This window comes from Vitis vinifera, chromosome 2 (assembly GCF_030704535.1).
Source record: "Vitis vinifera cultivar Pinot Noir 40024 chromosome 2, ASM3070453v1".
NCBI lineage: Eukaryota > Viridiplantae > Streptophyta > Magnoliopsida > Vitales > Vitaceae > Vitis > Vitis vinifera.
This window is the reverse complement of record NC_081806.1, coordinates 7,517,067-7,540,558: the sequence shown is the minus strand read 5'-3', so window position 1 is coordinate 7,540,558 and position 23,492 is coordinate 7,517,067. Positions and strand designations below refer to the sequence as shown.

Sequence of the window (23,492 nt, the reverse complement as noted above, 5' to 3'; positions counted from 1 at the left end):
CATATCCTTGTTAGACAAGTTTATTCTTAGTGAACCAAAAGCCACATTCTCAAACGTTTTTATTAACAATTACCTCAAAAACCTCTAGGATCTCCATGGGGCTCGGTCTTAGGGTCTTGAGATCACGGCTCTCGTATTCTCACCCTTCTATTAGAGCTTGGCTATCTAAATTTGGTTTAGGAGGCTTTTCTCTTGTGTCTTCTCATAATGTTATTTGAGCTCTTATCCACCAAGACTAGTAGCACAATAAGGTCTCTATCTTTAGGGGGCTCAACGTATTCATTTCTAAGTGAAAGATGGAGCACTTGGCATATTCAATTATAGGTGAAACCTTGAACTTTGGTAGGACTTGCTTTTAATTTTAAGCGACTCCTCTAATTCAAAATAATCAGAGTTAATAGAATGAAATATTGCTAACACCCATTAATCATTTTTCTCTATGGGTAGAGATGATCTTCCCTACCTACCATCTTTAGGGTAGTAATAGCAACAATGGTCTTGTCCTCTCTTCAAAGTGAAATAAGATCTTTCATGACTATCTACATTACATAGTTAATTGAATTAGTACTTGAATGAAATTGTGGGCATTTAAAGTCAAATAAGAAATGACACCTACCCACTTGATTAAATTGTGGGGTATATCCCATAACTTCTTGAAATCACAAACATCAAAATCTCATTTTACTGTCAATTCCATGTATCCATTCTCCTATCATTTTGTGTAATTATGAAGGATTTATATGAGAGAATATAAGTTCTTCAATAGAGAAATAAAATGAGTGTTCTCTTTCTTTGCCTTCTTGAGAATATACAAAATCACTATATCCCCCAATTTGAGATTATGTGATGAATGTGATTAAAGACCAAACACCAAGTTAGTAACCTAATTTAATTAGGGTGAATTTGAGAGGAGGGGTGAAGGTTAAGAACATGTAAGAAACACCTAATTAGTGGGTGCCAAAGAAGTCTAATGTCAACTTGGAATTGTGAATAATCACGAATAATCTTAGAAGAGTAATCAATATGGAAATTAGATATTCAAAATAGTGTAAAAGTTGAATTCCACATATCTATCCAGTTGATAGAAGAACTTAAACATGGCCTTTAGTGTGTCTAGTTACTAGGTGCCACCATGGTTGGAACAAATAAGAATAAGACATAGTGGGGAGACAACACTAGAAAAAAAAATTAAATTAAAAAAGGGATAAGGTTGTAGAGATGTATCAATGACAAAAATAAAAGAGAGAAGAAAAGCTTTGAGCATGACATTGTACCATATGAGGAAAGTTCAAGGTGGCTACCCTTTTTAAATTAAAAAAATGTTTTCTTTCCCAAGATTGGCATAGTGACTCATGATGTGTTACTGATACCATCGATCTCGATATATAATGAAACTATCTTATTTATGAACTCCATGTCTAACTGTGAGCCTTGTATAATCTTCGAGGGAGCCGTGAAGGTACCATTAGGAGTAAAGTTGTTGAACATAAGTATTCAATTAAGCATACGTGAAGAGTGATTGGATTAATAAACTAAAAATAAACTAAATATATGAGAAGATCTTGGGACTTGTCAAAGTGACAAACTTCATCTTTTCATTTGTAACTCCTTTAGAAAATTATATTAGGTAGAAGAAAAAAATTAAAGTACCATTTTTTTGGGAGTGTTACAACAATATTGATTTTGAATATTAAAACAAATGAGAATTTTGAGATTTTTTCGGTATGTTTTTAATGTGATTTGGAGTGCTTTAAGCGATTTTAAATTTTTAATTAATTTTAAGAAAAATCTGAAGTTTAATTTAAATTAAAAGGATTATTAAAGACCCGAATTTTAAAATTTAACATTTCATCCTATTTTGTCCTTATTTGGACAAAAATATCCTCATTATTATTATTATTATTATTATTATTATTATTTTTGTAAAAATAACCCACTCTTTTTCTTTTATGACATACTAAATTAAATGGTATTTATGCAAAAAAGAAGAAGAAGTTATTTTTCAAATAAAAACATAATAAAGGTCTTATTTACGGATCGAGGGATTATTCCATGCCGTAATTCTTTAATTTTATGTGGTCAACATTTTTCCTTTTCTATGGAACAATATATGAACACTCTGTAAACAATTCGGTGCCTGCTGTTCCGTTCAGAACTCCGTCCGATTGTCGAAGCAGAAGCACGAAACTGTAACGACAGCACAAAAACCTTATCCTAACCCTAATTCTAGCATTTCGTCCGCTCTGAATTTCTCTCAACATACATGGCATCCCCATCGCCTGCCCTAAGCAACACAAGCAATGACACCACCACCACCGCCACCACCACTAACGCCGCGACTGCTGCCCTCGCCAACATTGCCGCCGCCGCCGCTGCCGCCGCCACTCCTTCCTCAATCACCTCGCAGCCGAAGAACCTGCGCGGCCTCAACAAACCCAAGTGTATTCAGTGCGGCAACGTCGCTCGATCCAGGTATTTTATTTTATTTTTAATCGTTCAGTTGCTGTTCAGTCGAAATTTGAAAGATTAATTGGAACCCTAGGGTTGATGCGTGGATGAATTTTGTGGAGTTGACAAAGAATCTGATGGAGCTTGTGTCCATCGTTAGGATTTTGCTAACACTGCTTAAAACGTCAATAATCAGAATGATTCGAAACGGGGAAAGAGGATGCTATTTCTTAATCATCTTGAATTTGAACGACAACCAATGTCAAAACTCTGAATGATGTCAAAACCTTTTAATGGATATGAACCATAGGGATTATCCCCTATGTGGTGGTCGCATTTTAATATATCCCTGTTTGTCTATCAAAAAAAGAACTCTAGGAATCATCCATGGAATTCAGGAATTTGTCAGTGATGGCATTGTTTAATAGAGAAACTTTAGGCTGGTGTCTCTCCCATATTTGGAACCAGGGAGAAGTTAGAAGCTTTCTCCAATTTTGGTTCCCTCTGAAATTCTCTTCACAAGGCCATAAAATGTTTTTGATGGCAACCCCACATTGCTTGTAGATCCTCATCCCCTGTAAGATCATCTATAGCTCTGATAACTTCCTCAGACTGAGGCAAGTTATCCATATTAGGAGGCCAGTTGAATGGCATTTATAGTAATGCCAGAGTCTGTTTTTGCTTATCTTCTTCTGTTTCTTGGTTCTTCCACTCTTTGTCTTTTTAAGGGGCAAAATAAATGCACCAATGACATAAAAAGAAGAGGGATCAACTCATATACATGGGAAATATACAAAAATAAAGCTGCCATCCTCAACACATAAACTACATCCCCGACTTTTCATCTTGAACTTGATCCCTCCGTTCTTTTGGGATCCTAGGTTATCTTTCCCAATCACAGTCAAATATAGTTATTTCCATTCTCATCCAATTAGTTTAATTCCTTTAGATGGACACTTAATGCAAAGATGAATAGGTGGTTTTTAGTAGTCACGTGTTTGTAGAGAACTTGAGCTTCATTCTTGCAGCTTTCTTTGAACTATTAATCATAAGGAACTTTTAATGAGTCTTTCTTTAACATTTTAAAGCTCTAGCCTATTACTTGTAGCCTGTTCAAAAGTCCTAAGTGATAATGTGGGTGCCTATTGCCTCATCTTTAATCCTCTCACCTTCTAGCATCTCACTTCACATGTCCTCTCTAGGACAACACCAGCTTCCTTTTAGTTGATTTCTTGAATTTGAATCTTGAAGTTGATACTTGTCCTCCACTTGGCTAGATCAACCCAAATCATCTACAACCATCTTGTTCCGGTGATTAAATGGTAGGAAGGCTATTCCTCAATTCATCAATTACAATCACTTTGCTTTCCTCATTGTACTTCCAAATGAGAATAGGGCTCCCCTTTTTGGATGCATAAAATCTTGAATGTTGTGCTACTCCCTCTCTTGGGTTCCCCATTCGTCCAACCAAGTCACAAACCAGTTAGTCAAAAAAGGAGCCATGCATTTGGCATCCCTTAAGTGTGCTATATTTCTCTCCTTTTGCATTCTCTCCTCCATTGAGGTTTGGTTGCTTTTTAACTTTTTTGTACATCCTTGAAGGATTGTTTCTCCTTCTTGTACTTGTCTTTCCTTTTTCACTCAACCCATTATTTGAACAATTGTTTTTGTTTTTTTAATGATAAGTAAAGAGAAGATATATATTAATAAAAAGAGCTATAAGGTCAATAGGTTGTATACAAAGGATAACAAAAGGCATAGCCAGGAAGAAGGTAAAGAAAAAATATTGATCCCTCTATCATTTAGATCCCACCCAATCCACAAAATTAATTAAAGGCATTGTCCTTCTGCTATGTATGACCAAACCCATGTTGACAAACTTTTAACTAAAGAGCTCTTCCATGATTGAGCCTATTGCTCTGCATTTTCAAAGGCTTTTCAATTTGTTTCCTTTCACAAAGTTCAAAAAATACACAATACGGTGGCTCTCCGGACCTTCTTGATTTCTTCCAATAAAGGAGCCATGTCGATTGAAGAGGGTCTCCCTAACCGAAGAAGGAGGACCCAAACAATTCCGAATAAAGAAAATAGTTAGTTCCATAACTCTGTAGCTTTAGGGCAACTAAGAAAATGTGATCGATGGATTCCAACTTGCTTTTATAAAGGTAACATTTGTTTGCCAAAGACCATCTCTTCTGACATTGATTTAAAGTCAGTGTAATCTCCTAGCAAGCTTTCCAAGCAATAAAACTTACTTTAGATGGAACCTACGAATTTCAAATAATGTCTTCTAGGCAAGGGATTGAGTGCCCCAGCTTCAACATGGAATAAAGAGATTTGATAGAAAAGGCACCACTCCTTGAACCTATCCATACCACCTTGTCGTTTCCTCCTCATTTCACAAATTTCCCTTGCAACCTTGAGAAAAAAGACTCCACAAAAAGGATGTTGAGAGAAAACCTCACTTGGTTAATTGGACTACCATGTGCCTAGACAAAAAGGATGGGGGGCTTGACATCAGAAAACGCCTTACTCTTAACAAGGTTCTTCTATTTAAATGGAGCTGTGGACTCACATCCCAGATAGAGTCCCTTTGGAAATAGGTTGTAGTTGGAAGGTATGGCTTAAAAGAAAGGCAATGGTGCCCGAGAGTGGCCACGAATGGTTATGGGGTAAGGTTGCGGAGGGCCATCAGAAAAGGGTGGGATGTATTTAGAAGTAAAACCCATTTCATTATGGGTAATGGTGGACGAATAACATTCTAGAAAGATACTTGGTGTGGTGATATCTCTTTGGAAGAGGCTTTCCTGGTGTTCTTTGCCATAGCCATTGACAAAGACTCTTGGATAGCAAATTTGTGGGAGAAAGACAACGAGAAGGGCTGATGGGGCCCCCATTTCAACATATAACTCTATCATTGGGAATTAGAAGTAGTGAAAGTCTTTTTTCAAAAATGATATCATTTCTCAATTAGAAGGGATGAGGAAGACAATTTGAGTTGGAAGGAAGCAAAGACTAGAAAGTTTTCCATCAAAACTTTCTATGCATTCTTAGTTAAAGGATGTAGTGAGCTCTTCCCCCTTGCAAGCATCATTTGGAATCCTTAGGTGCCAATGAAGGTGGGTTTTTTCTCTTGGGAAGTTGTTTGGGGAAGGATCTTAACTTTTGATTGGCTTAAGAGGAGATGTTGGAGTTTTCCGTGCAAATGCTACATGTGTAAAGGGGATAAAGAATCAGTTGGTCGCTTGGTTTTTCATTGCCCCATACCAAAAATATTGTGACAGTTGGTTTTCTCTTTGTTTGGAGTGGCCTAGGTGATGCTACTAATGCATTACTCCATCAAAAGCATCCTTTTGAGTTGGCATGGTTCTTTTGTGGGAAAGAAGAGAAAAAGCATGGAGGGTTGCTCCTTTGTACCTATTTTAGGCGTTATAGAAGGAAAGAAACAATAGGTCTTTTGAAGGCGTAGTGCAGTTGGAACAAGTGATTGAATCTTCCTCTATATATAACTTCATCAATTGGGTTAGATTGTATATAGTTGATCATGCTTCTTCAATGATAGGCTTTGTGAATTGGCTGAGCTCAAAGTAAAGAGAGGCAAGTTGTTCTTTGTTTTCATTTTTTACTTTTCCCTTTTGTTTGCCTGTTTTGGTGCTCTTTGTATGCATCGTGTCTAGATTAGACACCTTTTTCTGGTGCTTTCATTATAATATTTGCCTCATTTGCTTATAAAAAAAAATATCAATGCTCGTTTTTTGTAAATAATGATCTTAGCACCAGGTTTTGGTAGATGGATTGGTTGCTTGAGTTATTTGGCATCATAATAAACTAACATGCCTAGGTACTTATCAAAAGAAAAAAAAAAACTAAGATGCCTAGGTACTTGATTATTGTAGCATGGAGGGAGGAAGAGGCCAAAACCTTCTTTTCCTTAGGGGATTTGTGATTGGGAGATTCAGTTGGTGGTGTCCTTATCTAGCATTTATGAAACCATTGTGTACTAGGCAAAGAGGAATAAATTGGTCTACACTATCTCTTAGGGTGGGTGCTTCTTGATTAAGTGTTTCTACTAGGTGCTTTCTCCTAGGATAAATACTAGTCCTTTCTTTATTCTTCAGATTTGGGATTGTTTAGGATTTCTAGAAACTTCTCATTGTGGATCAACTCATAGGGAAAGGAAGGACTCTTTTGAACATTCGTTGCATATGTAAAACAATGAGAAGTCAACAAATCATCATTTTGCTCATTATTAGATGGTTGGACTCTTTAAACCTTGTTTTCTTCATGTTTGAACCTAAACAAGCCTTCAATCATGTAAGTTGGTGAGGGAATCACATGGCAAAGAGTAAGACAATTTGGAGGACAACCTTGTTCTCTTTTATAGATTTCTCAGATAGGTTGGGAACAACCTACATTTTTACTTGAGTCTTTGGATAATCTTTTATTTTGCAGCCAGATTTGAGGAGCCAAAGTCTTCCAAGATGAAGTTCAACTATTGTTTGGCAGGAGAGGCTCATCCTTCTGATGGCGTCTTTAGTAAGCTAACTGATTTTAGTAGCTTTGTTGGGATGCTAGTAGTGGGTCTTGAAAAGGAGATTATCTCCCTTTTAAGGAAAGATGGAGGCAAGGAGAGGGCATGGTATGAATGCCTCAGGGGGTAAGGAAGCCAAACTCGTCTACCCATTTTGAGAGGGAGATCTACAAATTGGAGTGTACGGTTAACCATAATAGGTCTCCTTTGGTAGTTAAAAGCAGAGGGTGAAGCAATGGGCATCAAGTTCTCATTGCGTAAGCATTTCAAATAGATTTGTTTCTTGGTGTGGTGAGCAATGAGGGATTGAGAGTTGACTAGGGGCAAGCTTGTTTCTAAGGTGTTAGGGTAGTGTATTTGTTTGATTGGTTTTCCATTATTGTTCTCTTTGCTTTCTTGCTGCCCCTGGGTGCCTTTTGTATACTACGCGTTTACGTTAATGGGCCCTTCCTAGTGCTTTTAATATATCTCGTTTTTTGCCTATAAAAAAAATTATGTTTCTTTTGTGGGTTTTCCCTTATATACATCTCTTTACCAAGGTGTCTAATGATATCTTGATTTTCCCATTAAAATTATGTTAATTAATAGGCAAAAATGAAAGAAACAAGTATTGTTTGTGTTTGACCTCTTATTTGAGTAATGGGATCACAAAAGAGATCGTCTCATTGATCGGAAAACTTATGTAAGCCTTAAGATTAAGAAGTTGTTGTTGTCGTTTTTTTTTCTATTTTTTGGTAAGAAAGGGTTAAGAGTGGTAAAATTTTGTTTTAGATTGGGTTTAGGTCTTTTAGTGGCTTTTATCCAAAACAAGGCTCTCATGGGTAAATGGATTGAAAGATTCTAGCAATAAAGCTATGATAGTTACAATGGCTACAAAAGCTAACAACTCTCAAGGGTTTCCTCCCCTCTCCCCTGGTCGGACTATTGTTGGGTTGGTTGGGTGGGTGGAAGGTGGAGTAAGCAACTTCTTGATGGATCATTTCCTTGTATTTTATTTTTATTTTTTAAACACAACTATTTTTTGCCTTTCCCTCAAGTTCTTTTCCATATCTCTATTGAAACTTTAATTCATGCAAAAGTCATTTTTTTTTTTTTTTGATAGGTAAAGAGAAATGTATTAAATAGAAAGAGGAAACACCAAACTAGTGCCCTCTAGGTATACAGGGAGTATACAAAAGCAGCACACAGACTCGAAACCAAGGAAGGGGAAAAAAACAACAACCCCTACCCTTACTTAGAGCCTAGCCACTCAAAAAAGCTAACAAGAGAACAAGAGCTCAAAACTATAAATACCCTAACCCAAGACCAAAGATTACATACAAAAGAATGTTTCAGCCTTTGGAGTGAAAGCACCTCATTCCCAAAAGCCAACAAATTTCTTTCCTTCCATACTGACCAAAATATAAATAAGGGGGCCATTTGCCACGCCTTTTTACGGGTTTTCCCCACAAATGCTCCATGCCATCCAAGGAGAGTTTCCTTAACTGAACCAGAGAGAACCCAAGCCACACCAAAGAGGGAAAAAGAAGATTCCACAATGCCTGCGTCTTAACACAATGAAGTAAAAGGTGATCTAACGTTTCTGCTCAGAAAGACAAAGAAAACACCTATTTGCCAAAGAGTACCCCCTCCTCTGAAGTTGCTCCAAAGTTAAGATTTTGCCTTAGGAAGCTTCCCAAGCGAAGAAAGCTACCTTAGTAGGCACATACGCTCTCCAAATACTATCAAAAAGGAACAAAGCAGAACCTCCGGGCTGCAGAATAGAATAGAGCGACTTGACTGAGAAAACTCCATTTCTAGATGCTGTCCATACCACCTTATCCTCTATCTCCCTTTGCATCCTAAAGGGTTGGATTTTTAGCATAAATCGCTCCACCATCTCAATCTCCCAATCATTAAGCGCCCTTGAGAAAAGCGGGGTCCAACCATCTCCTACACCATCTGGATTCCACACATCCGATACCCAGACATCTTTAGCCAGGGAAATGACAAATAAAGAAGGGAATGACTCGCAAAGAGGCTCATTTCCACACCACTTATCCTTCCAGAATCTCACTCTCCTATCACTGCCCATGCGGTAGGCTAAACTGCTATACATACCCAACCATTCCTTTCTGAAGAAATTTCTGAACTCCTTTATTGATATTAATCGGTACACACCATACACATATATATACACAAATGACTGAATAAGAAAAGATCAATCTAGCTTAATTCTCTCCTAAAATTAGGAAACTAAATCATAAGGAAATATCCTAAATGATCTCTCCTTTTTTATTCCTAAATTAAAGTCCTAACTTTGGCATTATTTCAACACTCCCCCTCAAGCTGGAGAATATATATCATATAATCCCAGCTTGCAAGTTAAGTCTTCGAAGTTAGGCCTAGGTAAAGCTTTGGTGAGGATGTCTGCGGTTTGGTGCTTGGTAGGAACATAGTTTAATTTGACCGTCTCACTAGTCACTTTCTCTGTGATAAAGTGTCTGTCAATCTCAACATGCTTGGTCCTGTCATGATGCACGGGGTTCTTTGCTATGCTTATAGCTGCCTGATTATCACACATCATCAGAATTGGAGATGAACTCGTTTGTCCCAGTTCACTAAGAACCCTTTTTATCCAAATCCCTTCACAGATTCCCTGTGCAAGAGCTCTGTACTCAGCTTCTGCACTACTTCTGGCTACAACTGATTGCTTCTTACTCCTACAGGTAACAAGATTTCCCCAGACAAAAGAACAATATCCGGAAGTGGACCGCCTGTCAATGATGTTTCCTGCCCAATCCGCATCTGAGTATACTTCAGTGTCACGGTTCTCTGTCTTTCTGAAGAATAGGTCTTTCCCTGGTGTCATTTTTAAATATCTAAGAATCCTGTAGACTGCTTCCATGTGTTCCTCAGTGGGGCTGTGCATGAATTGACTTACAACACTCACTGCAAAGCCAATATCTGGCCGAGTGTGTGAGAGATAAATCAAGCGCCCGACAAGCCGCTGATATCTCTCCCTGTCTACCGGTGTACTTTCTTTCTCGATACCAAGTTTCTTCTGACTATCCATAGGAGTATCAATTGGTTTGCATCCAAGCATACCGGTCTCCTTAAGAAGATCGAGTATGTATTTTCTTTGAGAGACTACGATTCCCTTCCTTGATCTAGCCACTTCCATACCAAGGAAATATTTCAAATTTCCAAGGTCTTTAACTTCAAACTCTTCTGACAAATACTTCTTCAAATTCTGTAACTCCCCCATATCATTTCCAGATAGAATAATATCATCGACATAGACTATCAATATGGCCAATTTCCCGGCATGAGACTTCTTGACAAATAGAGTATGATCAGCCTGACCTTGTTTGTAGCCCAGCTTCAGGACTGCTTTTGTGAATCTATCAAACCAGGCTCGAGGAGATTGTTTAAGGCCGTACAATGATTTTTGGAGTTTGCAAACCTGATTCTTTGCCATACTTTCTTCGAAACCAGGTGGTATTTCCATGTAGACTTCCTCTTCTAGGTCCCCATTTAGAAACGCATTTTTTATGTCCAGTTGTTGCAAGCACCAATCTTGATTGACAGCCAATGAGAGAAGGATCCTGATAGTGTTCAGTTTTGCAACAGGAGCAAAAGTCTCCTGATAGTCTATCCCATAGGATTGTGTAAACCCTCCAGCTACCAAACGAGCCTTGAATCTTTCGACTGATCCATCTGCTTTGTATTTTATGGTGAAAATCCACTTGCACCCCACAGGCCTCTTCCCAACCGGCAAATCTGTGATAGTCCACGTCCCATTCTTCTCAAGTGCATCAATCTCATCTTGTACTGCCTTCTTCCATTCTGAAATTTTTAATGCCTCTTGTATTGTGTTGGGAACCTGAGTATCATCAAGAGAAGTAGCAAATGCTCTGTAAGATGGTGATAACCCTTCATACGTAACATAGTTCCCAATTGGATGATCTGTACATCTCCTAACACCCTTCCTCAATGCAATTGGCAAAGTAGAATCATCAATGCTGGGAATTAACACCTCTCCAGCCCTATCCTCACCTATGTTCTCTTCAGGAAGACTTGAATTGGAGTCAATATATTGGCCACATGTTGACTGTGATCCGTGCTCTAATTCCTGTCTTTTCCTCCTCCTGATGTAAACTTGTAAGTTCTCATTAGCAAGTTGTGGGGCTATAGGTTGAATAGGCATGGGAGACTGGATGGTCACGGGAGAAGGAACATTTGTGTGCTGGGCTGGCTGAACTGATGGCGGCATGGGTGTGGACAACTCAGTGGGCGCGAATTGGGAAGGATTTGGTGACTCTGAGTGAAAAGAAGGTACACCCTCAAGAAAAGACTCCCAAACTTGATGTTCATTCATGCTCTCCCCCTGAACATGAGATTTGGGATAGAAGAAGACATGTTCAAAGAAAGAGACGTCCATGGTGGTGTAAAATCTTTTGTTGGTTGGAGAATAGCATTTGTACCCTTTTTGGGTTGGAGAATACCCTAGAAAAATGCACTTATTTGCTCGAGGAGCAAATTTGCTACGATTTTGAGGATACACATGAACGAATGCCGTACAACCAAATACTTTGAGTGGTAAATCAGAAGAGGCGGCATGGGTGTGAGGAAACTGTTTTAAGAAAAGTTGACGTGGGGATTGAAAGGTAAACACTCTGGATGGCATACGGTTAATCAAATAGGTAGCTGTGAGAATAGCTTCCCCCCAGAAATAGTTTGGAACATTAGAGGAAAACATAAGGCACCGAGCAACCTCCAAGAGATGTCTATTCTTGCGTTCGGCCACCCCATTTTGTTGTGGGGTGTCAACGCAAGAACTTATGTGGATAATGCCATGATTTTGAAGATAAGTACTGAGACTACTAGTAAAGTATTCCTTTGCATTATCTGACTTGAGGATTTGTATTTTGGAATTGAATTGATTTTGAACCATAAGATTGAAGGTTTGAAAAATGTGCCCGACCTCTGACTTTTCTTTCATAAGGAAAACCCATGTTACCCGAGTATGATCATCAACGAATGTCACAAACCATCGAGTGTCAGAAATATTTTTTATCCGGGAGGGACCCCACACATCACTATGTACTAGAGAGAAAACAGTCGAAGGTTTGTATGGGATTTGAGGATATACTGTTCGAGTATGCTTTGCAAACTGACAAATTTCACAGTGATAAGATGCTGGATTTTTATTGATAAATAATCTGGGAAACAATTTTGCAAGGTAAACAAAGCTAGGATGACCAAGGCGATAGTGTAACATTATAATCTCACTATCTTTATTGACCTTAGAATTTGACACAGAATTGAAAGACTCTGACATACTCTGAGACTGTACGCAACTTGCTTGAGAGACTTGGTTTGAGAATTGGCCACATGAAAGGAGGTAGAGCCCGGAACACAGTTCAGCACTGCCAATCATCTTCCCTGATTTCAAGTCCTGAAAAACACACAAGTTTGGATAGAATTTAGTAATACATTGGAGATCATGAGCCAATTTGCTAATGGACAAAAGATTACAATCCAAGTTTGGAACATGGAGGACAGAGTCAAGATATAAGTCTTTAGTAAGTTTTATAGAACCTGTCCCGACAATTTTTGACTTTGAACTATCAGCAATATGGACGGATGAATGACCATTACTTGGCTTGTAATTTTGAAGAATGGCAGCATCTCCTGTCATGTGATCAGAAGCACCTGTGTCTACTATCCACGGCCTCATTCATCCTCGATTAGCAGTGAAGGCTACACCGGTAGTACTGCCACTGCCAACTTGGCTTAATAATTTCTGTAGCATCTCCATCTGCTCTTTGTTGAATGGACTCGGCTCGGGAACAGATGTGCTCTCAGAGTTGGCAGCCACGTGTGCTCTGCCATCTCTGTCAAACCTTGGCTTTGGTTTCCAATCAGCAGGTTTGCCATGAAGCTTCCAGCAAGTCTCCTTATAATGGCCTGGTTTCTTACAATAATCACACCAAGGCCTATCCCGTTTCTGACGATCTCCACCACTACTATTAAATGACCGAGCAGCAAGGGCAGAGGCATCCAATGTTGGGGCAGGTTGCTCTTTTGATCCCATCATCACTTTCTTTCTACTTTCTTCACGCCTAACCTCTGAAAAAGCCTCCTTGAGACTTGGCAGGGGTTTAATGCCCATGATTCGGCCTCTAACATCATCCAATTCCCTGTTTAGTCCTAGGAAGAACTTGAACAGTCTCTTTTGTTCCACAATTTGCCTGTATGTTGCTGCATCATCCGAACATTTCCATGAGTGAGTCTCAAATAAGTCAAGTTGCTGCCAATACCTTGTGAGTGTGTTGTAATACTGAGTAACTGACTGCTCTCCTTGACGGAAGTCATGTAGAGCTGATTCAACCTGAAACAGTTCTGAAGTATTTTCAGAACTTGAGTAAGTTTCTTTGGCTGCATCCCATATGTCCTTTGCAGTCCCAAACAGCAAGAAATTTTCGCCTATGTCATTGTTCATGGAATTGATAAGCCATGACATGATCATGCTGTTTTCAATCTTCCACTTCCTGAAACCCGGTTCTGTAGTTTCTGGCATGACTGCTTCTCCAGTGAGGTACTCATCCTTTCCTTTACCGCAAATGAACAGCAACACAGATTGTGACCACTGTAAATAGTTATGGCCATTTAATTTGTGTCCTGTGATGAGAATAGGAGAGGAATCATTGCCACCAAGGTTTGGAATTTCAGATCTGCCCCCTGATTTTGGTGACGTGACGCTGGATACTTGTGATGATGCCATTCCGTATTTTGTCATGGACCGGAAAGGTAGAAGAACACTTTTCAAGGCACGTGCAGGGACTGGAGTTGAGAAAAAATAGCCGGAGGACGCCGGAAAATCTGATCAGAGGGCCCGCGGAAGCAAAAGAACCCCAAAAGAGGCACGTGCAGGGCTCGGATTGCACAAACAGGTAGGAAGGGTGGCTGGTCGGCGTCAGGCGAGCCTGGAGGAGGAAGCGCGTCGCCGGAAAGTGGCTCACGCGCCCTCACGCGCCGGCGCGTGAGATGCAGTCGCCGGCCGGAAAAACGCGCGTGGGCGGCGCGTGGATGGGTTTCTGGTTCCGGTGCTTTGGGACAAATTGGAGATCTCCTCTAGGCGCTCCTTGCGGTGTAGAAAAAAACCGTCGCCGGAAAGGTTCGCCGGAAAAGTTGCCGGCGGTGAGTGTTTTCTGACGACGATTCGACTGACCGGAAAGCGTTTTCTCCCTTGGCTCTGAGAATAGGGACTGATGACCGGAATGAGAGAGAGAGAGAGAGAGAGATGATCGGATTGAGATATGGCCAGAGAGATTTGACCGGAATGAGTGATGGCCTGAATAAGAGATGGCCAGAAGGGATTAGGGTTTCAGAAAACTGGCTCTGATACCATGAAGAAATTTCTGAACTCCTTTATTGATATTAATCGGTACACACCATACACATATATATACACAAATGACTGAATAAGAAAAAATCAATCTAGCTTAATTCTCTCCTAAAATTAGGAAACTAAATCATAAGGAAATATCCTAAATGATCTCTCCTTTTTTATTCCTAAATTAAAGTCCTAACTTTGGCATTATTTCAACACTTTCTAATAGCTTTCCAAAGCCCTACACCATGTCTCCTACTTACGGCCTTAGTACACCATCCCCCCTCCTCTACACCATATTTATGACTTATCGCTTGCTTCCACAAAGCCTCACTTTCAATGGCAAAGCGCCAATTCCACTTACCCAAGAGAGCTTTATTCATCAAAGCTAAATTTCTCACACCCAAACCACATTTCTTTCTTTCCAAACAAACCAAGTTCCACCTAACAAGATGTGGCCTCTGCTCCAGAGCTCCTCCCTTCCACAGGAAGTGTCTCTGAATCTTCTCTAACCCCAGCCTTACTTTTCTGGGCAAAAAGAAGAGAGACATGAAGTAAACCAACAAACTAGAGAGAGTGCTCCGAATTAGGGTGAGTCTTCCCCTTTTTGATATATACTGTCTCTTCCACATAGCCAGCCTTTTCCGAAACCTCTCTTCAACACTATCCCATACCACCTCTGATTTGAAGGGTGCCCCCAAAGGCAACCCCAAATAACAGGAAGGCAGACCACCCACTTTACAGCCCAACTCCAAAGCCAAATCCTCTATATCATTCACCCTCCCCACCGGGATAAACTCACTCTTCTCCAAGTTAACTTTCAACCCTGAGCAAGCCTCAAACCACATGAAAAACAAGCTTAGATGTGTCAACTGATCTTGAGACTCCTCACAAAACACCAAGGTGTCATCCGCAAAAAGCAAGTGAGATATTAGAATCCCCTCTCCACCCCTGCCTCTTACCCTCCACCCTGATAAAAGGCCCCCACTAATGGCCCTTCTCAATAAGCAACTAAACACCTCCATAACTATCACGAACAGATAAGGGGATAGGGGGTCTCCTTGTCTCAAACCCCTTGAACTTTGGAAAAACCCGGAGGGAGAACCATTTATAAGAACAGAGAATCTTACAGTAGAGATGCATCACTCCATCCACTTAATCCATCTCTCCCCAAAGCCTATTTTTTTTAGCACTGCTAACAAGAACTTCCAGTAGACATGATCATAGGCCTTTTCTATATCCATACACATCACACCTCTTTGATTGCTTTTCAACCTAGAATCCACAGCCTCATTTGCAATCAAAACTGCATCAAATATTTGTCTACCCTCCACAAAGGCATTTTGGGGTTCCGAAATCACTTTTCCCATTACCTTCTTGATTCTATTTGCCAACACCTTAGCCAACAACTTGTAAAGGCTTCCCACAAGGCTAATTGGTCTGAAATCTTTCAAATCTTCTGCACCTCCCTTCTTAGGGACTAAAACCAAGAAGGTGGCATTTAGAGATTTTACAAATCTGCCCCTTTCATGAAATTCTCTAAAAATGCCCATAATCTCAACCTTTCACCACATCCCACCAAAAAAACCAAAACGCCATGGTAAAACCATCCGGCCCCGGGGCTTTTTCTTTGCCTAGATCTGAAAGAGTTGCAAATACCTCTTCCTCCGAGAAAGGATTTTCCAACCCCTCAGCCTCACTGCTATCTAACCCCATAAAGGACAACTCGTCAATACTAGGGCGCCACCCCTCTTCTTCTGAGTACAACTTTTGAAACGCCCCCACCACACTGTTTTTTAAATCATTTTCCTCTGAGTGCCAACAACCATTAACTTTCACCTTGGACAGCCAGTTTCTTCTACTGTGAGCATTCGCCATCCTATGAAAAAATCTAGTATTATTGTTCTCCTTCAGCCACAACTCTTTAGACTTCTGTCTCCAAAAAATCTCTTCCCTCATCACCCAAGACTTGTAGGACTCCCTTGCTCCATTTCTTGCTTCACACTCTTCCATATTTAAAGCTGCACATTTCTCCTTTTCATCCCAATACTCAACCTGCGTAAGAGCTTCACCCTTTTTAGTCTCAACGTGCCCAAACTCTTTTTTATTCCAAATCTTCAGAATATTTTTAAGGGCCCTCAATTTTGCATCTAAAATGTAGTTGGATGTCCCTATAAATTTTAAACTCCCCCACCACATCTTCATCTTGTCTTTGAAACCCTTCTCCTCTAACCACATATTCTCAAATCTGAAAGAGGAAGGTCCCCTCTTCAACCCTCCTCCTTCTAGGAGGACCAGGAAGTGATCCGAGACAGGTCTGGGGAGAATTCCCTGCATAGCCCCATTGAACAGATTATCCCAATTGTTCGTCACTAAGAACCGGTCAAGCCTAGACTGGGTCTGGTTATTCAAGCCTCCTCTCCAAGTAAATGGGCCCCCCCGTCAAAGGAAAATCCCTCAGCTCCAAATCCTCTATCACTTCTGAGAATCTCCTTATTGAAGCAGTAAACCCACCTCCCCTACTGCGCTCCTCTAGAAACCTTACCAAATTGAAATCCCCTCCCACACACCATGGGTCACTCCATAACCCTTTAACTGACCCAAGTTCCTCCCAGAATTCCTCTCTATCTCTATTGCATACCGGCCCATGCACTCCAGTGAACACCCACACTACACCATCCACACAATTTTTAAACTGGCACGAAATTGAGAAAACCCCTTCTTCCCAACTAACCAGCTCCACCAGTCTATTGTCCCAGAACACCAGAATACCACCAGTTGCACCCCTAGAATTGACTGCTCTCCATTCTAGATTTCTTCCCACCCCTAGACTACGAACAAGCCCCGTAGTCATTTCTTTAATTTTAGTTTCCTGTAAACAAACCACGTCCACTCTCTGGGATTTAATGACTGACTTGATAATCTTCCTTTTATCCCTATCATTAGCCCCTCTAACATTCCACGATAGAATTCTTATCTTCATTTACACCCTGATCCTGAAGCCCCTCCGAAAATACCCACACTAGAACCCATTTTAGCTTTTTTGTAGCTAACAGTCCACTCTAGCTTCTTGAGTTCCCTACTGGATTTTGAAGATTTTAAACTCGTCTTCCTAGTCACCCCTTCCTTACCCTTTTGCTCAATTCTCCCCTTCATTCTCCTTAAGAAGTACAAAATTTCCTCTTCGAAGCCTTCCGTCGGCATACCCAAGCAGCGACTGAACATCGCAAGACTGCTTGAACTCCAACCTTCATCACATCCTCCTTCTTCCAGGTGACAGATATTCCTTTTCTCAAAAGGACTCGTAAAGTCCGACCCACCGGGACAAGTGCTAACCCATTCACTCTCTCAGCGTCAACCGAGTCCCAAGAAGGCTCACTCCAGCCTCTGAAAGCCGATGCAGCTCTATTCCGCACCACACTCAACGGAAACCGACCCAACTCCCCTTCCGCTCCATAAGCAAACCCCTCTGACACCCCTACAGCTTCGGCGTGGCCCCAGAGAGAAGAAGAAGAAGAATTGGGAACAACGTGATACTTGGAAGCCTCCTCCATCAGAGCCTCGTCGGTGACCCTCCGCCGGCGCGGTAGCAACTCCGCGGCGACTCCAACTTCAACAGCCAAGAGCTCCGCAATTATCCCCCCAACACCCCCCGCGGGAACAGACGGAGCCCTAGCCGAGGAGTTTATAACTTGTTCAAAAATCTCATTGCTATGGAAATTGATGGCCTACCTTTCCCTCTCATTCCTCTAAGAATGTTCACCTACCTCTCTTTATTCTTGACGAGTGTTTTGGACTACAAATAAAAGGGTTTTTAATTCTCTTATTATTATTATTTTTTTTTATAAACAATAAGAGCTTGTATTAAACAAACCCTAAAGATAGGGGCATACTCTATGTATACAGGTAGTACACACAAACCATCACATTACAACACCAAAAAAGACATGTACAAGAATAACCTCTAAAACAAGCCATGCTATCCATAAGGAGGAGCATCTAAGAAATCCAAAAAAGAGAGGCTTTCCATTTCCAATGATGCATGGAACTATGTCAATAGTGATTTAATGAGGAACTTTTTAAATCTTTGATATGCGAACTCTTCTTCATTGGAAATCCTTTGGTCATGCTCTTTCCATATGAACCAAAGTAAGCAAATTGAAACCATACATCAAATAGTTGTTCTCTTCTTATATCGCCCCCAAATTTCCACTTAAGGAGGAGATTTATCATTGAAACTGGAAACCCTCTTTTTAGGCTAAAGACTGCAAAGAGAAAGTCCATAGTACTCTTGTTTTATCACAATGAATTCAGATATGACTAACTGATTTTTCATTGTCTTTACAAATGTTGCATTTGTTGACCATGGACCATCCCCTTTGCATTAACATATCTAAAGTTGATCTCTTCCCCCAAACAACTTCCTACGCAAAAAAAGGCATTCTTAGGGGAGCTTGGGATCCCTAAATCTCTTGGTTGGGAATACTATATTACTTTCAACACTTAAGGGTTTGTAGTACAACTTGACACAAAAATTTCCTCTCCTATCATCTTTTCAAGGTAAAGTGTCATCTCCTTCTTGCACTCTCATAGGGTAAATAAGATTCAAAAATTAGGTCACCTCCTCTATTTCTCAATCTTAGAAGTGTCCTCTGAATTGAACCACCTCCACCTCATCCTCCCTTTTATAAATCTATAACTATAGCATTCTTGGAAGAACCTATTCTGAAAAATTGTAAGAAATTCATCTTTTATCCTAATCTCCTCTACTCGTCTATCCTACCAAAACTTTTGTTTGTCTACCATTTTTTATTTAGATGGTTAATCTGAGGCTAAAGTCTTTCCATCATTTTCTAATGTCTTGCCACAGGTTATCAACACTAAGTTTTGTTTGAGGTGGGGGATGTGAAGAGGGTGAAGTTTTGAGTGGATAGATGGTGTGCGGAGGAACCCTTACATGCGTCTTTTCCCACCATCTATGCCTTAGTGTTGGAGGGTGGGGGGGCAGCATTGGAACCCTTGTTTGCTAGACATACGAATGATGAAGAGTTGTACATAATGGAGTCTCTTGTCTCAAGATTGATGAAAAGTTTGTGAAGTGGGGAGAGAAGGATAGGTTGGTGTGGGTAGGGAAAGGAATGGTGCTTTCTTGGTAAAATTATTGTTTTCTATGCTGGAGTTGGGTGCTTAACTATTTTCTCGAAAACATCATTTGGAATTCTTGGGTCTTGACTAAAGTGAGTTGTTTGTTTTTTTTTTTTTTTTTTTTGGGGCTTACGAAGTTTGTTGGGCTAAAGTTTTGACTTTTGAGCAACTTCAAAGGAAAGATTGGTCCTTGGCAAATAGACATCATCTTTGTAATAGCGAAATGGAGTTTACTGATCATATCCTTTTTCAATGTCCTAGAGCTAGGGAACTATGGAACTTGTGTTTTACTTTAATTGGTGTCGCTTAGGTTCTCTCTTTGTCGGTTAAAGAGGCCCTGTTAGGTCGGTATGGCTTCTTTGTGAGAAGAAAGCAAAAGAAGGCATGGGGAGCTGCCTTGTTGTGTATTATCTTGACTTTGGGGAAAAAAAGAAACCGAAGAACATTTGAAAATATAGAACAATAGGTTCATTCTTTGAAGAGTTCATTTCTGATTAATCCGTTGTCATGAGTTAAGCTATATATTTTTTTTTATAAGTATGAATTAAGTTGTATATTGTAAAAGGTTCTTTGACTTCATTTTAGTTTGTAGATTAGATAAGGTCTAGTTAAGGGAATGAGTAGCTTTTTGTATTTTCACGCCGTTTTGGCTAGGCCTTTTGTATTCCTTTGTATAAAATGTACCTTGGTGTATAAGCCTCTTTATTAATGTATTATTCCTCTTGCTTAATTATCCATATATATTATGTGTATATATATATATCGGGGCTGAAAATTAATTTGGATAAAAACAAGTTAATTCCACTAGGAAGGGTGGATAATTTAGAAAAGCTGGCTTTAGAGATTGGTTGTAAGGTAGGTAATCTTTCATTTGTATACTTGGCTTTTCATTTGGGTGCCCTTTTTAAATCTATGATAGCTTGGGATGGGGGTGAAAGAGAAGTTCTATAAAAGATTGGTAATATGGAAAAGATTATATATCTTCAAAGGTGTAACATTTTTTATACATCCTTGGAGGATTGGTCATCCTTCTTGTACTTATCTTTTTAAGATAAATGAAGGTGATTGTTTATGTATGTATATATATACATATATACATATATAAAGAAGGGAGGCTCACTCTAATTTGAAGCTCTTTATCTAGTTTGTCCATCTATTTTGTTATCTTTGTTGTGTTTGCAAAAGATAATCAGATTAAGGTTGGAGCAGATTCAAAGGGATTTCCTTTGGGAGGAAAGGCAGGGCTCTTGAGCAAAAACCACATTTAGTAAGGTGGACGATTGTTTGTTTAGATAAAAGGAAGGGGGACTTGGTTGCTAGGAGTCTCTCAATGCTTAATAATACACTTCTTTGCAAATGGAGTAGTCATTTATGTGAATGAAAAGGGGGGCCCTACAAAAGCAGGTTATAAGTGAAAAGTATAAGGAATAAGAAGGGGGGTAGCACTCTCGTGAATTGAGATATGGGTATAGAGTTGGGTTATGGAGAGCTCTAAGGAAGGATTGGGATCTACTGAACAATGGGTAATGGGTTGAGGATAATGTTTTGGAAGGATAAGTGGTATGGAACTTTTATGTGCGTCTTCCTTTCTTTATTTGCCATTGTTGATTTCAAGAGGCATGGGTGCAGATGTATGGAATCAATTGGTTGGGCACGATTGTTCAACTCCTTGCTTCTCTAGGCTTTTCAACAATTGGGAGGTGGAAAATTTGGTGCGGTTCTTTTCGAGATTACAAGGGAAGAGGGTGTATAGGGAAGAGGAAGATAGGGTTATTTAGACGAAGTGTAAGAGCGATAAGTTTTCTGTCAAAGCCCTCTACACTGTCTTGGAGTCAGGGAGTTCAGTATCTTTTCTGGTGGGTGTTATTAATTCATGCGTGCTAATGAAGGTGGGTTTCCGTGCATGGGAGGCCACATGGGGAAAGATATTAACTTTGGATCAACTAAGGAGAGGTGGAGATGTTTTCTTTGTCATAACGAGGAAGAATTCGTTGATCACATCCTTATTCATTGTATTAAGACAAGAGTGTTATGGCAGTTGTTGTTTTTCTTTTTTCAGCTTGCCATGGGTGCTTTCTTCTTCGGTTAAAGAGACCTTCTTAGGATGGCATGACCTTTTTGTGAGTAAAAAACCAAAAAAAAAGCGTGGTGAGCAACTCCCTTATGCATTTTTTGGATAATTTGGAGGGAAAGGAAAAGAAGTTCATTTGAAAAAGAGAAGCAATCTAACCGAAGGCTGAAATACAATTTTCTTTGTAATCTTTGATCATGGACTAAGGTGTTCATGGATGATAGTACTTTGTCTTTAATTGAGGGTAGTTGTAGTTTCTTGTTTACTTTTAGATCTTTTTTTTACGTTTTTTTTTTTTTAATACTCTCTTGATTTACATGTCTCATATATCACGTGAATGAAGGTCTTACTTTGGACATTGAAAAGTATTTTCTTTGCACAAATTAGGATGTTTCTTTGTTTGTCAATCTAACATTAAATGAGACTACAACATTATGTTTTTTGATCTCAAACACTAAGGGGATTACATCCAAAGAAGAATATTGGAGCATGTAGGGAATGTTTTCTTTAGCTGCTTCTAACTACCATCCATTTTCTTCCTTATGAACAAATAATACAATTTTATAGACAAGTGCCAAAGAGATGACACACCATAGTATACAAGAGATATACAATGAGTGCCAAAAGGTACTATCACAAACAAGAACAAAAAAAAAAAATTCTCTCTCTTAGTAGGAACCCAACCAATCTACAATATCATTTAAAAACATAGAACCTATATCTATGTACATCTTCACCCACAAAAATAAATTTCTAAGAAAAGAACTTTTCAAAGCTTGAGCAGACTGCTCTCATTGTCAAACAATCTTCCATTCCTTCCTTTCCAAACAGTCCAAAAGATGCACAATGGAACCACTCTCCAAACCTTCTTGCATCTTTTACCCACAAAGGATCCATGCCACCCTAAGAGAGTCTTTTTAACTGTAGCAGCTTGCACCTAATGAATACCAAGCTTAGTGAAAAGCAATTGCTAGAGGACTCTTGCCTTGGAATAGTGAAGAAAAATGTGATCTATGGATTCTTCTTTGACTTTGCTAAGAGAACATCTATTGATCAAAGATCACCCTCTTCTAACTGCCATCCTTACTTATCTGCCAAGAAATATTGTCTCAATATGGCTATTGGCTTATAATGTACACTGATGCAGTTCATTCTCAGTTGATACAAATTGATGTGTTGAATATGGGTTGTTATGCTGATTATCACATTCATTCAGTGTATCAGGTACTGTTACTAAGACATTGGCTACTATCTAAGATGATGTTCAGGTGTTAATTGCACAGTTCTTATCTGATAAAAAATTTGGATGTTAATTGCTCTTTGGATTTTTTAAGATGTTGTAGAAGCTTCAACTCTACACTACATGGGAAAATATGATTTTCTTTGTACTACTTATAAAATAAAAATAAAAAATGATTTGCTTTGTACTGTTTTACCAAGTTGTTTGAAATGTTGTATTTAGGGATAACCGATTAAAAGGGATGAAATCATCCCCACCTTGAAAAACCTTCACATTTTTTCAACCTAAAAAATACCCATTTTGGACAAAAAATGCCCTCATTTTTTACTTGCAAAAATAACTTTTTCTTTTTTTTTAAATACATATGTAAATAATGAAAATGTTGAAGGGTATTTATGTAAAAAATGGGTTACTTTTCAAGTTCAAAAATGGGAGAGGTTGGTTTTACAAATTTGGGATCTTTTCATTCCTTTTAATCAATTAATCCTTATATTTATGCATTGAAATGATATTTTTTCCCTTCTTTAAACTTTTTGATGAGCCGAATTAAACGTGCAGGTGTCCATACCAGTCATGCAAGAGTTGTTGTGCAAAAGCTCAAAATCCATGTCACATACACGGTATGCACACTTTTAGTGATTAGTTAGTAGTGGAGAACAATTCAGTTCATTGCATATTT

At 39.4% G+C, this 23,492-nt stretch overlaps 1 protein-coding gene across 1 annotated transcript in view; it reads left to right on the top strand.

The window, feature by feature from the left end:
• The first annotated feature begins 2,073 nt into the window (after positions 1–2,073).
• The window catches only part of LOC100243688 (uncharacterized), a 39,669-nt gene continuing 18,250 nt past the window's right edge, over positions 2,074–23,492 (top strand). The window contains exons 1-2 of the mRNA XM_002279608.5: positions 2,074–2,472; positions 23,372–23,433. Of these exons, the coding sequence (XP_002279644.2) occupies positions 2,264–2,472; positions 23,372–23,433 (271 nt within the window). The 5' untranslated portion in view covers positions 2,074–2,263. The remainder of the gene's footprint in view (positions 2,473–23,371; positions 23,434–23,492) is intronic.